This window comes from Myotis lucifugus, unplaced genomic scaffold, assembly GCF_000147115.1.
Source record: "Myotis lucifugus unplaced genomic scaffold, Myoluc2.0 scaffold_341, whole genome shotgun sequence".
In the NCBI taxonomy this organism is placed as follows: Eukaryota; Metazoa; Chordata; class Mammalia; order Chiroptera; family Vespertilionidae; genus Myotis; species Myotis lucifugus.
This window is the reverse complement of record NW_005871389.1, coordinates 698,965-713,862: the sequence shown is the minus strand read 5'-3', so window position 1 is coordinate 713,862 and position 14,898 is coordinate 698,965. Positions and strand designations below refer to the sequence as shown.

The window sequence follows — 14,898 nt, the reverse complement described above, 5'->3', positions numbered from 1 at the left end:
AATTAAATTCACCAAAAATTATAAAGGATAGTTATGGACCAAATTATTACATTTACTAAAGAAAAAACATGAATAAATTGAAAAAGGCATCATCTTAATGAATGGTCAGTCTCAATATTGTAAAAGTTATTTTTCGCAAGATTAATCAATGAAAATGCAATTTCAACAAAAATCCCAACAGGAGATTTCCTGGAATTTGGAGAAGTTAATTTTAAACTTTACATAGAAAAAAAATGCAAGATAAAAATGACATGAAGGGGGGCCTTGTCCTACCCAAATCAAAACATATTATAAAGCTAAAGTAATTAAAACACTATGAAGGACTTGTAACCAGAATATATAAAGAACTTTTATACCTCAACAATAAAAAGACAAATAGTGCAAAAATTCGCAAAGAATTTGAGTAGACATTTCTCCGAAGAAGATATACATGTGGATGTATGTGTTATATCCAAATAATAATGGAATACTACTCAACTATAAAAATGAATGAACTATTGATGTATGCGGATGAACTTAACCCTAAGCCAGCAGTTCTCAACCCGTGGGTCGTGACCCCTTTGGCGGTCGGATGACCCTTTCACAGGGGTCGCCTAAGACCATCCTGCATATCAGATATTTACATTACAATTCATAACAGTAGCAACATTACAGTTATGAAGTAGCAACGAAAATAATTTTATGGTTGGGTCACAACATGAGGAACTGTATTTAAAGGGCCAGAAGGTTGAGAACCACTGCCCTAAGCGAAAGAAGCCAGACACAGAAGACTATGTATTGTACGTAGTTCAGTGAAGCAGGATAAATGCCTGGGCTCAGCGGCAGGTGCACTACGGCTTGGTGGGTGAGGATCCCAACCCCATTCTAACAAGCAGAGGCTAGAAAGCCAGAAACTGTTCCCCAGAATCCCACGCGGGAATTCCTGGATATGACTCATGTTCCACTGATCGAGACTGATTTGGAAGTGGGTCGTGTGAGGGGAAGAGCCAGGGCGGTCCTGGCAGAATGGCGTGGTTGTGGAGCCAGCGACGACGGAGCGTCAGCTCCCTGCTCCGGCCAGCAGTTTCCTGACTCAGCAGCTTCGTGGGCATCAGCAGTTTCCTGACCACAGAGTGGGCAGCGTGACCCCCCTGTCAGCTGCTGTGGAGATGACAGAGCCTTCTCAACCCGTGAACTAGGGCTGTTCCTGCAGCGTGCTCTTCTAGCCCTGCGGTTTTTCCCCGGGATTTTTCTGAGCTACAACGGACAAACCATGAAATTCACCCACTGTGAGAGCACAGTACGACGAGTTTTAATAAATTCACACAGTTGTGACACCATCACCACAATCTAATTTTAGGACACTTTCCATCATCCCGAAAATTCCCGGGTGCCTGTGTGAGGTCAGTTCTCCTCCTACTCCCAGCCTCCAGCCACCACTGATCCGATTTGCCGCCACCGTTTTGCCTTCACTAGAACAGCGCAACATGTAGTCTTTTGTGTCTGAACTTGGACTAAGTTCATCTGTGCGGTTCAGTAGTTCATTCGTTTGTACAATTGAATGAGTGACATGCTATTATTGGGATGCACCATGTTTTGCTTATCAGTCACACCATGGACGGGCATCGGGACTTTCCCCAGCATTCGGTGACTATGACTATGGCTGCTATGAACATTCATGTACAAGCTTTTGTGTGGACATAGGTTTTCATCTGCCTAGAAATTGAATTGCTAGGTCATAGAGTAACTCTGTGTTTGACATTTTAAGACATGTCTGCACTGCTTTCCAACGTGGTTGTGCCATTTTCTATTCCCATCAGCGATGGATGAGGGTTCCAGTTTCTCCAATTTTTAAATTTTCTCCATCCTAGTGGGTGTGAAGTGGTACCTCGTTGTGGTTGTGATTTGCATTTCCCTGGTAGCCAATGGCATTGAACATCTTTTCATGTGCTTATGAAGCCATTTGCATAGCTTTTAAGAAATGTTCATTCAAATCCTTTGCCTGTTTTAAAATTGTCATTCTTTTTTTAAAAAATATATTTTATTGATTTTTTACAGAGAGGAAGGGAGAGGGATAGAGAGTTAGAAACATCAATGAGAGAGAAACATCAATCAGCTGCCTCCTGCACACCCCCTACTGGGGTTGTGCCTGCAACCAAGGTACATGCCCTTGACCGGAATCGAACCTGGGACCCTTCAGTCCGCAGACCGGAGTCATTCTTCTTTTTATTGTTGGTTTGTAAGAGTTCTTTATTTCAGCCACAAGGTCTTTAGCAGATACATGCTTCTTAAATACCTTTGTCTTTTCATTTCCAAAGTTGGCATTTACTTGACAGTATCTTTTGAAGGGGAGAGTCTTAAATTTTGATGAAGTCCAACTTTGTTGTTTTTTTCATAGATGATTTGTGCTTTATCGTGTCTAAGAAGTAAGAAATCTTTACCTAATCCAAGGGTACAGAGACAGTGGTAGCTTTTACATCTAGATCTTCGATACGTTTCAAGTTCATTCTTGTGTCTGATGTGAGGTGAAGGTCTAAGTGTGCTCGGCAGTTAGGCAGCGTGAGCAGAGCAAGGGCGGTGGGCCAGGCACAGAGGGTCACCGGGCAGAGAGCCCAGGCGCCTAGCAAAGGGCAAACCTGGGAAAACAAGGACCTCGCGCCCTGGTGGCCTTTCCTCCCCTAGCGTGTCGCTGGTCAGACAGTCCAGACCCTCCTGACCTTTGCTTCCCTGACATGTTGCTGGTCATGCCGGTTAGACCCCCTTAGAGGGAAAACTAACCAGGGGGCTGGAGAATAGCACTTAAGCTTCAAGCCCCCAGGACAGTGGTTCTCAACCTTCCGGCCCTTTAAATACAGTTCCTCATGCTGTGACCCAACCATAAAATTATTTTCGTTGCTACCTCATAACTGTAATGTTGCTACTGTTATGAATCGTCATGTAAATATCTGATATGCAGGATGGTCTTAGGCGACCCCTGTGAAAGGGTCGTTCGACCGCCAAAGGTCACGACCCACAGGTTGAGAACCGCTGCCCCAGGACAATGAGGTTCTGACCCACAGCAAATGCATCTAGGCCTCAGCTGCGTTTCAGCTCCAGGCGCAGACCAGCAGCAAAACCAGACAGGAGATTCCATGGCTGCCTCAGGGCCAGCTGCCAGGACTAATGACGCCCTGGCTGGTGCTGACCAATCAGTGGAGACAACCTCCGTGAAAGGGCACACCTGGAGAGCCGATGGATGTTCTACTGAGATCCCCGCCTAAAATCCCTGCCCTTAAAGGCTCTTAGGACCGAGGGCCCATCTGTGGTTCTCTCTCTCTCTCTCTCTCTCTCTCTCTCTCTCTCCTGCCTTTCCCATTTCCCATCCTCTCCCCTCCCCACTGGCGCATTTCCTTGCCTCTCTTTTTCTCCTAAGCTCCAGGGCCCTTCTTTGCCTCTATAACTTGTTTCCTGAGCCCATTTCTTCTACCGCTCACTTCTTCTACCTCTGTGACTTTCTAAATAAACTCTCTCTTATAGTTTGAGTCTTGAATCTGAATTCGTTCTTAGCCAGAACTGTACCGAAGTCGGGTCTGACTCCACCAGTCTAACAACTGAGGCCATTTCACCGCCAACGTACGTTCTCTTACGTTATTTATTTACTTATTCTTGCAAACTATTCCAGCATAATTTGTTCAAAAGACCCTCTTTTTCCCATTGAACTACCTTGGCACCTTTATGAAAAAGCAGTTGATCATCATTGTGAGCTTTCATTTCTGGATTCTCCATTGTGTTTTATTGATCTACGTCTATCCCTCCACCAATTCCACACTGACTTGATTATGTAGCTTTATAGTAAGTTGTTAAATCGAAAGTCTTCCATCTCCATTTCTTATTGAAGGCAAGAATCTGGTGGAGTGAGGGACAGTCAGAGTAGGTCAGAGTGGGTGGACCTAGAGCAGGGGTGGGCAAACTTTTTGACTCGAGGGCCACAATGGGTTCTTAAACTGGACCGGAGGGCCGGAACAAAAGCATGGATGGAGTGTTTGTGTGAACTAATATAAATTCAAAGTAAACATCATTACATAAAAGGGTACGGTCTTTTTTTTTTTTAGTTTTATTCATTTCAAACGGGCCGGATCCGGCCCGCAGGCCGTAGTTTGCCCATGGCTGACCTAGAGGGTATTATACTAAATGAAATATGTTATTCAGAAAGACAAATACAGTATGATTTCACTTATGTGTGGGATGTAAAGAACAATATAAATAAACAAACAAAACAAACAGATTCATTGGTACAGATAACAAACTGATGGTTGCCAGATAAAAGGGGGTGTGGCAGTCGGAGTAAAAATGTTGAAGGGCCCTAACCGGTTTGGCTCAGTGGATAGAGCATCGGCCTGCGGACTCAAGGGTCCCAGGTTCGATTCCGGTCAAGGCCATGTATCTTGGCTGTGGGCACATCCCCAGTAGGGGGTGTGCAGGAGACAGCTGATTGGTGTTTCTTGCTCATCAATGTTTCTAACTCTCTATCCCTCTCCCTTCCTCTCTGTAAAAAATCAATAAAATATATATTTTTTAAAAAAGTTGAAGGGATTAAGAACTACAGCTTGGCAGTTACAAAATAATCCTGGGGGTGTAAAGTACAGCACAGGGAATATAGTCATAATGTTATAATAACTATGAATGGTGCCAGGTGAGTATTAGACTTATCAGGGGATCACTTCTTAAATTATACAAATGTCTAACCACTATGCCGAACACCTGAAACCCCTATAAAGCAATATTGAGGATCAACTATAAATGAAAAAATTAAGCCAGAAAAGTGATATTGCAACATCATACACCATGGAACATGGAGATGGTAACTAACTCAAATTCTTCCCCCTCCAATTGTTTGAAATGGAGCCTAAATAAGCAGATTTTTAGCCATTCAGAGCCCGCCTGCTTTGTATGCCACAAGAAACTGCGCCCAGCCCGGCCAGTGTGGCTCAGTGGTTGAGTCGACCTATAACCAGGAGATCACAGTTCGATTCCTGGTCAGGGCACATGCCTGGGTTGTGGGCTTAATCCCCAGTGTGGGGTGTGCAGGAGGCAGCAATCAATGATTCTCTCTCACCATTGATGTTTCTATCTCTCTCTCTCTCTCTCTCTCTCCCTTCCTCTCTGAAACCAATAAACAGATATTAAAAAAAAAGAGAAAGAAACTGCATCCAGCATGTGCCATAGACAGGTAACAGGTCCAGGCCACCAGGCCCGGAGGCCTCTGACTGAGAGCCCCCGGCTGGTGGCGGAGCAATGTCATCTGGACACATAAGCCCCTCCCATCCCCTTTACCCTGAGGGTCCCCTTGTCCTCCTCCTTTTCTGCTGGTGGCCCCGGTGCCATTGCTTCTGAAAAGTCTTATGTTGTGAGGGACCCCCCCCCCCATGCAAACATACCCAAGTGCGACTTGAATAAAACTGTGCGACTGCTGCCTTGTGGTCACGTCATTCCTCGTGTGACAACCCCCCGAACTCATACAGCTTTCTCGTAGGAGCTCGAGGGAAGCCATGCTGTTCCTCTTTAGTGGAGAATATCAGGAGGCACTTGCTGACCTGTCCCACCTGGTCAAGTGGGTGTCTCTCAGGTTCCTCCACCTTAAGTTTATCTCCCCCCGCCCTTTATAATTGATCGGAATTCTGTGGGGAGGTATTCTGAGGTTGCACCTATATCCTCTCTCATCAACCACCAACCTCTGACCTTCGTACCCACTGATGACTCCCATTTGAATCAGCCGCCTCCATTAGGAGATGGTCTAACTCAGCCGTGGGCAAACTACGGCCCGCGGGCCGGATCCGGCCCGTTTGAAATGAATAAAACTAAAAAAAAAAAAGACCGTACCCTTTTATGTAATGATGTTTACTTTGAATTTATATTAGTTCACACAAACACTCCATCCATGCTTTTGTTCCGGCCCTCTGGTCCAGTTTAAGAACCCATTGTGGCCCTCGAGTCAAAAAGTTTGCCCACCCCTGGTCTAACTCCATCATTCCTTCTGCGTTTGTTGACGTTCTCCAATGAGGAGGAGATTTCCCCCTCCCCCATTTTTTAAATTAACTTTGATTCGTATTTTCAATAAGTCCCATTATTCAATGAATTATTCAGTGGGTTATAGTCTATTACTATCATTATTTATCTTGATGCTCAAATTGCCCCAAATTTGGCCTAGGTTTTTAAACTGGCTCTTTGGCCTTTTGACAGCTATCCAAAATTTGGGGCACTACCTTACTTTCTGGTACAAGATATTCCAGGCTCGTCTCATACTTTCCCTGCCCCAGCCCAGGAATTAGATATTTCTTCACAAAAGCCTGGTTCTTTTCATGGTAGGTGGGGTTTAGAAACCACACCTGGGAGTGCGGTGTGTTCACTGCCACTGGGTGTCACTGCTTCTAGGCCCTCTGAGCAGAAACAGTTGAGAAATGTATGCATATTTAGACGCACGCATGGGGCTGTATATACACAAATGTACAGACATATCTATATGTGGCACATATCTATATTTCTGTATTATAAACTATGAATTTGTACTAGAACCTCCAATTCAAATCTAATTCTCCAAAACCTCTCCTCTGGCAGTGAGAAACTCAGCTTCTACTTTCTTCAGTATATTTACTTATTGGCTCAATGTGTCCCGTCTCCACCACACGGTGCAGCTCCGCCTGCCGCCTCAGGTTGCCCTCACTGCTCCATAACCTTGGCCTCCAAGCCTGCCCCTGGGCCTCCCTGAAGCTGCCCACCCTACTCTCACCTACACCCTCAATCCTTGTGCTAACTCCCCCAGCCTGAAAGGGAAGATGTCTCTTTCACATCTCTCTCTCTCTCTCTCTCTCTCTCTCTCTCTCTAGAGGCCCAGTGCACAAAATTTGTGCATGGGAGGGGGTCCCTCAGCCCGGCCTGCACCCTCTCACAATCTGGGACCACTGGCTTCTAACCACTCGCCTGCCTGCCTGCCTGACTCATCACCCCTAACTGCCTCTGCTTGCTGACCTGATCACCCCCTAACTGGTCCCCTGCCGGCCTGGTCACCTACCAATGCCCTCCCCTGCTGGCCTGGTCACCCCCTAACTGCTCCTCTGCTGGCCTGATCACCCCTAACCGCCTCTGCTTCAGGCCTCGCCACCATCAGGCCAGAAGGATGTCCGGAAGATGTCCGGTCTAATTAGCATATTACCCTTTTATTAGTATAGATAAAATAATTCCTCCCTACCATGCACACATATTTATGTACAGTCAAGGTTGTTCTATAAAGTTGCATTAAGCACTGAATTAACAAGAAATACAGGATTAGGTTCCTGGCAGCCTCTGATCACATTTTTATCAACTGATCAATACATAGCCTTGTATTATGTGTGTTTCTGCTCAAGGACATCATATTTAGTACACACTGTTGATTCATTAACATTGAATTCATGGCCAATAGCACTACAATTCATGCCTGAATGAAGCTTATCTAACACATATATTTTCCATAAAGGTGCCTTACAGCCTTCTAGCACTCAGGAGCCACATTCAACAGCAAAATCACCAACAAAAATGCAAAAAAGGGGGGGGCACTAGCTTGACCCCCACCAAAGCCATGTATGTGCAATATGAGCTGAAGGAAGAAGGCAGAGCCTTACTTATTTAACTCAGCTGGGAATGTCGAGCAACTCAAATTTTTCTCTGCTTTTGTGGCCCACAAATGGCCACAAAACCGCCTGGAGTGTTGCTTTTGGGGTTACAAATACATTTTAGTGATTGGCCAGCTTGCAAATGTGGAATTGGCAACTAGAGAGGATTGACTGAACTTACATATTAAAAAATGAAAACCTGGCCAGCCCCGTGTGGCTCTGTGGTTATGCATCGACCAGGAGGTCGAGGTTCGATTCCCGGTCAGGGCACGTGCTCAGGTTGTGGGCTCCATCCCCAGTGGGGGCCGTGCAGGAGGCAGCCCACCGATGATTCTCTCTCATCGTTGATGTTTCTCTCTCTCTCTCTCCCTCTCCTTTCCTCTCTGAAATCAATATAAGCATTTCTTAATGAAAACCTGTCAAATAGATGAGGAGGGCCATCAAATAAGACTTAAGCCTTACTTACATTGCATTAAATTTCTTTTTCAAGGAGAATGGCTCAATATATTTCTCATCTATTTATTAGTTTATATTTTAAAAAGAAAAGGGGCTCTGGGTTGCGCCTGGGTATCTAGAATCTGAAGGGACACAGGAAGGGTCCTTTCTCCTGTCCTGATGGGCAGTCCCCTGCCTGGGAGATGTCCCCTGCCTGCTCCCACCACTGGCATATTTTCAGGGACCAAGACCTGGATATGCCACGTCAGCACTGGTCTCCGGGGCATGGAGTGCTGGATGAGAGAGGAATAAACTTCTATCTTCAGTTGCTGTTATTTTGGACCTTATGACAACAGCACAACTCATCCCAAAAGATAAGATTCAGCCATGGCTGGTGTACTCAGTGGTTAGAGCGTTGGCCCATGCACTGAAAGGTCACAGGTTCAATTCCCAGTCAAGGGCATGCACCTGGGTTGCAGGTTCGATTTCCTGGCCCCAGTTGGGGTGCCTGAGGGAGGCAACCAATCGACGTGTCTCTAACACATGGTATTTCTCTCTCTCTCTCTCTCTCTCTCTCTCTCTCTCTCTCTCTCCCTTCTCTCCCTCCCTTCAATTCTAAAACTCAATGGACAAAATATCCTCAGGTGAGGATTAATAGCAACAACCAAAAAAAATAAAATAAAATAGAATTCATCAAGAATCTGTTGGCCCTGGCTGGGTAGCTCAGTTGGTTAGAGCGTCATCCCACTATGCCAAGGTTGTGGGTTCAATCCCTAGTCAGGGCACATACGAGAATCAACCAATGAATGTATAAATAAGCAGAACAACAAATCCATCTCTCCCTCTCTCTTTCTCTCTCTCTAAAAATCAATTTAAAAAAATCATAGCTGATAATAAAATTGATCTCCACCTAAATGAACAAGGAAATGACAGCTGTTCACCATGGCCAACTGGGTGCTCTGATGATCACGGTTAATGTGCCTGGGCTTCCAGGCGTCAGACGCGCACTCTGTCATCCCAGTGACCTTCACAGCGACCCTGAGAGGTGGGGCTCTATTTTTACAGAGAAAAACACCCCCAAGACTCAGAACGTTGAGCTAACACACAGCTAGCCAGAACTGGAACCCAGAACTGAGCTTCTCAACAAAGGACAAGCTGTGTCCGGACATGAGATGCTGATGTGCTTTATTATCGGGACTGACTTGGAGGGTTTCCTAGCTGCTTCCTAGAAGGCGAGGTGGTTGGGAGCCCAGGTCTTCGAACTTGTGAATGTGTTTCTTTCTGATGTCTCAGTCTGTCCTCTGGGGAGAAAAACACACCGATTTGAAACCCACAAGGTCAGATCTTTCTTCTAAAACAGGCAGCTCTTCACAGACCTCCCGGAAGCTTCCCTTGGCAGGGGATCACGTCTGGGAGGTTCATCGGAATTCAAATAGCTACGACGGCCCTGCCACGTGGAAGCATGGCGGGCCCCGATGGGGCACGTCTTCAACAAGAGACTGACACAGATGGAATCTGGCTTCTTAAAAACAGGAGAGAAAGTCCCTGCCCAGAGCAGTAAATCATGTGTCAAGATGGGATCTGCCTGTCGGAGCTGGAGAGAGGAGACAGACAAGTTGGCACCTGGGGGTCCGTGGAAAAGGTGTTCATTCCGTGAGGCCCCACAGTCACCATAAGATGAAAATATTCCAGAATGAATGGATCCATTTATAAGTTAGAAAAACGTGAATCCCTCTCCAATGAACTTGAGAGCTGTGCTGTCCAAGGAAAATATGTGAACCACCTATATATCCTTAACATTTTTCTAGTAGCCACAAAGAAAGGAACTGGAGAAATTGATTTCAATGGTGTCTTATATGTAACCCAATATATCCAAAATATTATCACCCCAACATGTCATGCATATTGTAAAATATGAGTGGGATAGAATACATTCTCCGTTAGAGAATGTTACACTCGCAGCACCCCTCGATCTGGACCAAAGCACCACACTGCGGCCCGTGTCTGCCCTGCAGAACAGCACAGGTACAGGGGGTCCGTGCCCCCGTGTCGATGGGTCTTGCCAATTGCAAAATGAGACTGGACAGCTTTCAAAAGATGAAGAACGATGGACGTATTTAACTGCTGGGCTCCCCCACAAGACTGACAAATGAAGGTGCAGAGTGAAACCAGTGAGTGATGAGGAAAAGAAAATGGGTGATGGTGGTGGCACGGGCTGCATCATGCCCCCCCCGCCCCCCGCTTCCCTAAATCCATATGCTGAAGTCCTTACCCCCTGCACCTCAGGATGTGACTGTTGGGAGAGAGAGATCTTTGCAGACAGAGGTGATCAGGCCAAGATGAGGTCGTAGGGTGAGCCTAGTCCATGGGCCTGGTGTCCCTATCAAAAGGGGGCCCTCGGAACACAGACACACAGGGAGAGCCCGGCCTCTACAAGCAGAAGAGAGGCCTCTGAAGGAACCAGCCCTGCCCACACCTGGGTCTCGGGCTTCCAACTGTGAGAAAAGAACATTCTTGTTGTTTAAGACCCCAAGTCTGGTGCCCTGTTACAGCAGCCCTAGTAGATGGATGCAGGTGTGTTGGCTGGGGGCAGCAGAAGAGAATGATTTGACCATGAACCCCTTACGGCAGCTGCTCATGCGCTCTCCTCCCTGCCTGCACCGTATGTCATGGTGTCATGGGGGCTCCTCTGGACAAGACTTGGGGGAAAGGAGAGGAGAAGGAGGGGCAGGAGCAGTCCAAGTCTCCATCCCTTACCATCTGTGATGGGCCAACACACGTCATTCCTTGGGTTTCTGACATGTAGAACTCCCCCGCCCACCACCCCCCCACCACCACCACCACCAAAGGTTCTGACAAAAGGCCTCCAGATCGGCCACAATGAAACATTTGGGTGTTTAACGAAAACCTCTAGTCCTGGCTGGGAAGATGGCTTTGCTTCATCTTTGAGACAAGTGGCAAAGGCCAGGAGAACAAGTAACGATGTTGGTGGCCAGGCATGAAGGCGCTTACGTGCCCTGCCATGACCCTAGGAGAGAGAGCGTGAGTTGGGGCCGGACATTACCCAGAACCCACAGCAACTGAAGAGTCCGCGCGCTTGTCCGCGTGGCCTCTGCAGTTCTGCTCACAGACCCTGCCCCTGTCACCGGGGAGACCGCCTCTGTTGGACTCAGTTGAGGCACAGCCCAGGGGAGCCAGTCTCACCATCGGGACGGCCGGGAGCGGCTCTGCCAGTCCAGTCAGTGGTATAAGTTTTCGATTTGCTTCCTGTATTTCTGGGTTATGGAGTTTCTCTTCATCTTTGCGGTTGGACCTAGTGAGGAAGGAGAAACCAGTCCAGTTGTGGAGAGAACACGGAAGCCCACGTGCCCTGCACAGGACCAGGCAACAGGGTTGCGTGGCCGGGGCTAGCTGGTGGCCACTTCCTGGGCGCGCCACCCCTGCCGTCCCCGGGAAGGAGTCGGTGACAAGGAAAGGTCAGGAGAGAGCTCACATGGAGCCGTAGTGAGGAGTTGGGCTTTTATTCCCAGAGGGAGGGTGTGGCTGCCCTGGGGAGAAGGGGGGAGCTGGGCACCAGTCAGATAGAGGAGCCAGCACCCCGGTGTGTCTCCAGCTGGTCCTGCAGACCCTCTGGCCCCCAGAATAGGGCAGGTCTCAGAGCCCACATGGCCCTGGACCAGCCGGGGACCAGCCTCCAGGAGCCACGGCCACAGCTCTCCAGGCCGCTCACCCAGCTCTCCACCGTAGATGGAGAAGTCTTTCTCCAGGATGACCCACTTCTGGATCTTCTGCGCATTGGAGATGGCCTCCTGGTTCACATCGTCTATGCCTTTCTGGATGGCGCTGTAGACCAGGGCGTCTTGTAGCTCCACGATCTCAGACACGGTGGACGCCTGGCTGCCCAGGTCCTGGCAGAACTTGGTGGCCTCCCAGTTCATTTTTTTCCAGGGGCCCTCCAGTTTTTTTTTTTTTTTCACCCCGCCCCCAAAAACCCCCTTTCACCAGGCCAAACCGCCCCCCCCCCCCCCCCCCCGCACGCCCCTGCCAGCCCTCGGGACCAAGAAGGTCGGGAACTGGCAGGAGCGCGCCCTCTGGACCCTGGGGCCGGGAGCCCGCAGGACGCCCACGTTACCTTCAGCGTCAGCAGGATGCTTAGGAACTTGGCCTTGTCTCCCACTAACAGGGCGTTACTGACGATGGGGATCTTCTCTTTAACCCTGTTCTCGATGGGGACAGGGGCTACGTTCTCGCCGCCGGCCGTGATGAGCATTTCTGGAACACAGGGCTCCGTCTGTGGGTTCAGCCATGGTGACGGGAAACCCCCACCCCCTTGAGGCTCTGAGGGGACAGGTGTTGGCACGGACAACCATTCACCTAGAAAACCCCAGAAGCAGCAGCAGAGCCCTGCCCTTGGCCAGGACTCCCAGCAGGCCCTTGTCTAAGCCACAGACCCCACGTTCCCCTGCCCCCTTCTCCCCTATTTCTTCCAATTCCCACGAAGTGTCTGAAACCTGTGCATTCCATGTGGACAGGGTCTTATTAATTCACGGCCTATTTTGCAGCCTCCCACCCCCTGCTCCAGGCCCTCTGTCTTGCTTGGAAGACAGTGAAATGCTCCCAGTCACAGCCCGTCTCTCTGTCCCCTGATTTGTCCACCACTTGGCAGCCTCAGAAGAACCTACGTCCAGTCTCACCCGGAGGCTTTGTGCCACACCCCTGGTCTGTCTGAAAAATGCGGTGTCCCTTTCTCCCCCAGGCCTCTAGGATTCTCCAAGAGCTACATTGTCCTTTCATCCCCGGAGCTGGCCACTCTCAGCTCCACCCACCCAAACTCTCTCCATCTCATCGCAGGGCCTCTCAGTTATCGCATTTCTGATGTGGTTATGGCAGTCGTCATAATATGATCACTTAATGAGCATCGGTGGTGGTGTCTGCCCAGTGGCTCCTCCTTCGGATAAACGCACCCGTAGGGATGTTTCCTTAAGGAGCTACTCTCCGTCTTTATGTGGTTTGGCAGGTGAACTACAGGGTGAGCGTGTGACCAGGTCTGACCAATCAGTACATTCCATGCTCTACAGTGATTCGTGCTGAAACTATGGGTAATAACACACTCTTATCCCCAGGGGGTAGGATAAGCCTAGCCTGTTGGCAGCCATCCTGGCACCAAATGGGGAAAAGCCTCTTCAAGAACGGCCCCAACAGCCCCAGCTGGTTTGGCTCAGTGGATGGAGCACTGGCCTGCGGACTGAAGGGCCCCAGTTTGATTCTGGCCAAGGGCACATGCCCGGGTTGTGGGCTCGATCTCCAGTAGGAGGCGTGCAGGAGGCAGCTGATCAATGATTTTCTCTTATCATTGATGTTTCTATCTCTCTCTTCGTCTCCCTTCCTCTCTGAAATCAATAAAGAAAAGAAAAAAAAGAATGACCCCAACACAGAAAATAGCTCAGTAAGAGAAGGATAAAGAAATTCCTCTTGCCATTGTTTTGGCACCTGGATCCAGCCATGCCTGAAGCAAGCCCTTTTGGACTTTTTCATTCAAACCCGTTTCCCTTTTTCATTTAAACCTGGTTAAGAACCCCACTTACTGAATAGTCATTCCCTATGTCAGGCTCAGGGCCAAATGCTCTGTCTACACCAGAGGTTGGTAAATTACAGCCTGCAAGCCAAATTCAGCCTTCTGCCTGTTTTTGTATGACCACGAGCCAAAAATGGGTTTTACATTTTTAAATTGTTGGGAGGAAATCCAAAGGATAATATTTGTGACACATGAAAATTATATGACACACAGTCACACCCATTCGTCTACATATTGTCTGTGGCTGCTTCTACGCTACCCTTCTGCCAAGTTGTGTAGCTGCGACAGAGACCATATTCCTGCAAGGCCAAAAATATTTATGATCGGGCCCTTTCTAGGAAAAGTTGGCCCATCCCTGTTCTATGTCATGTCATTGAATCCTTATTCAATCGTTATAACTCTGCAGGTTATTATTCATCTCAAATTACAGGGCAGGAAACAGGTTTCAGGGACGGGGTGGGCGTCTTTCCCAGGTCCATCCTGCGGAGGGCCAAATGCTGTTCCCGAGGACAGAACTGGGATGTGCAGAACAGGATGGTCCTGTATATCCATGTGATGCCCCCCCCACCCCCGCCCCCGCCCCATGCCGGGCAGGGAGCTGAGGCCTGTGTTTGCGCTGGTATGCCAGCCCCTTAAATGCTCAGATGGGCCTGTTTGCAGGAGACCCCCTGCAGAGCCCGGCCCCAGTACCTTTGATGCGGCCAGTGATGTAGAGGAAACCCTGGTTGTCCATGAGGCCCAAGTCCCCGCTGTGTAGCCAGCCTTCCTCATCGATGATCTCCATGGTCTCTTCCTGTTTTTCCAGGTAGCCCATGAAGACGTGCCGGCCCCACATGCAGACCTCCCCAATGCCGTCGCTGGTCGGCTGGAGCAGCATGTTTTTACAGCCACTTGCGATTTTGCCGCAGCTGCTGGGGAACCGAAGGGGGAGAAACTGAGGCTGAGAGACAAAGTCACTCGCACAGGTCAGCCTGGGTCTGTAGCCCAGGCTCCTAACATTCTGCTCAGCTGCCTCAGTTCTGCTTCTTTCACCCTTTCCGGGACCTGGGGAGCATACGGAGGAGTTTGCTGAATGAGAGAGGGAGTGTTCGATCCAGTGAATCCAGTTCCCAGACCCTTGGTGAAACAGCAGAGTGTAGGTTTTAACCTCCACAGAAATGGGAGGAGGACAAAGAGCTCCTGGCTTAAGAATAGCAGCAACACCCCCCCCCCCGGCCGTGTGTGTGTGTGTGTGTGTGTGTGTGTGTGTGTGTGTGTGTGTCTAGCAAACAGGTATATAGA

At 48.8% G+C, this 14,898-nt stretch overlaps 1 protein-coding gene across 1 annotated transcript in view; it reads right to left on the bottom strand.

The window, feature by feature from the left end:
* Positions 1–11,281: 11,281 nt before the first annotated feature.
* The window catches only part of ACSBG2 (acyl-CoA synthetase bubblegum family member 2), a 34,009-nt gene continuing 30,392 nt past the window's right edge, over positions 11,282–14,898 (bottom strand). The window contains 4 exon segments of the mRNA XM_006101106.2: positions 11,282–11,355; positions 11,773–11,995; positions 12,175–12,314; positions 14,308–14,525. Coding sequence (XP_006101168.2) covers positions 11,282–11,355; positions 11,773–11,995; positions 12,175–12,314; positions 14,308–14,525 — 655 coding nt within the window.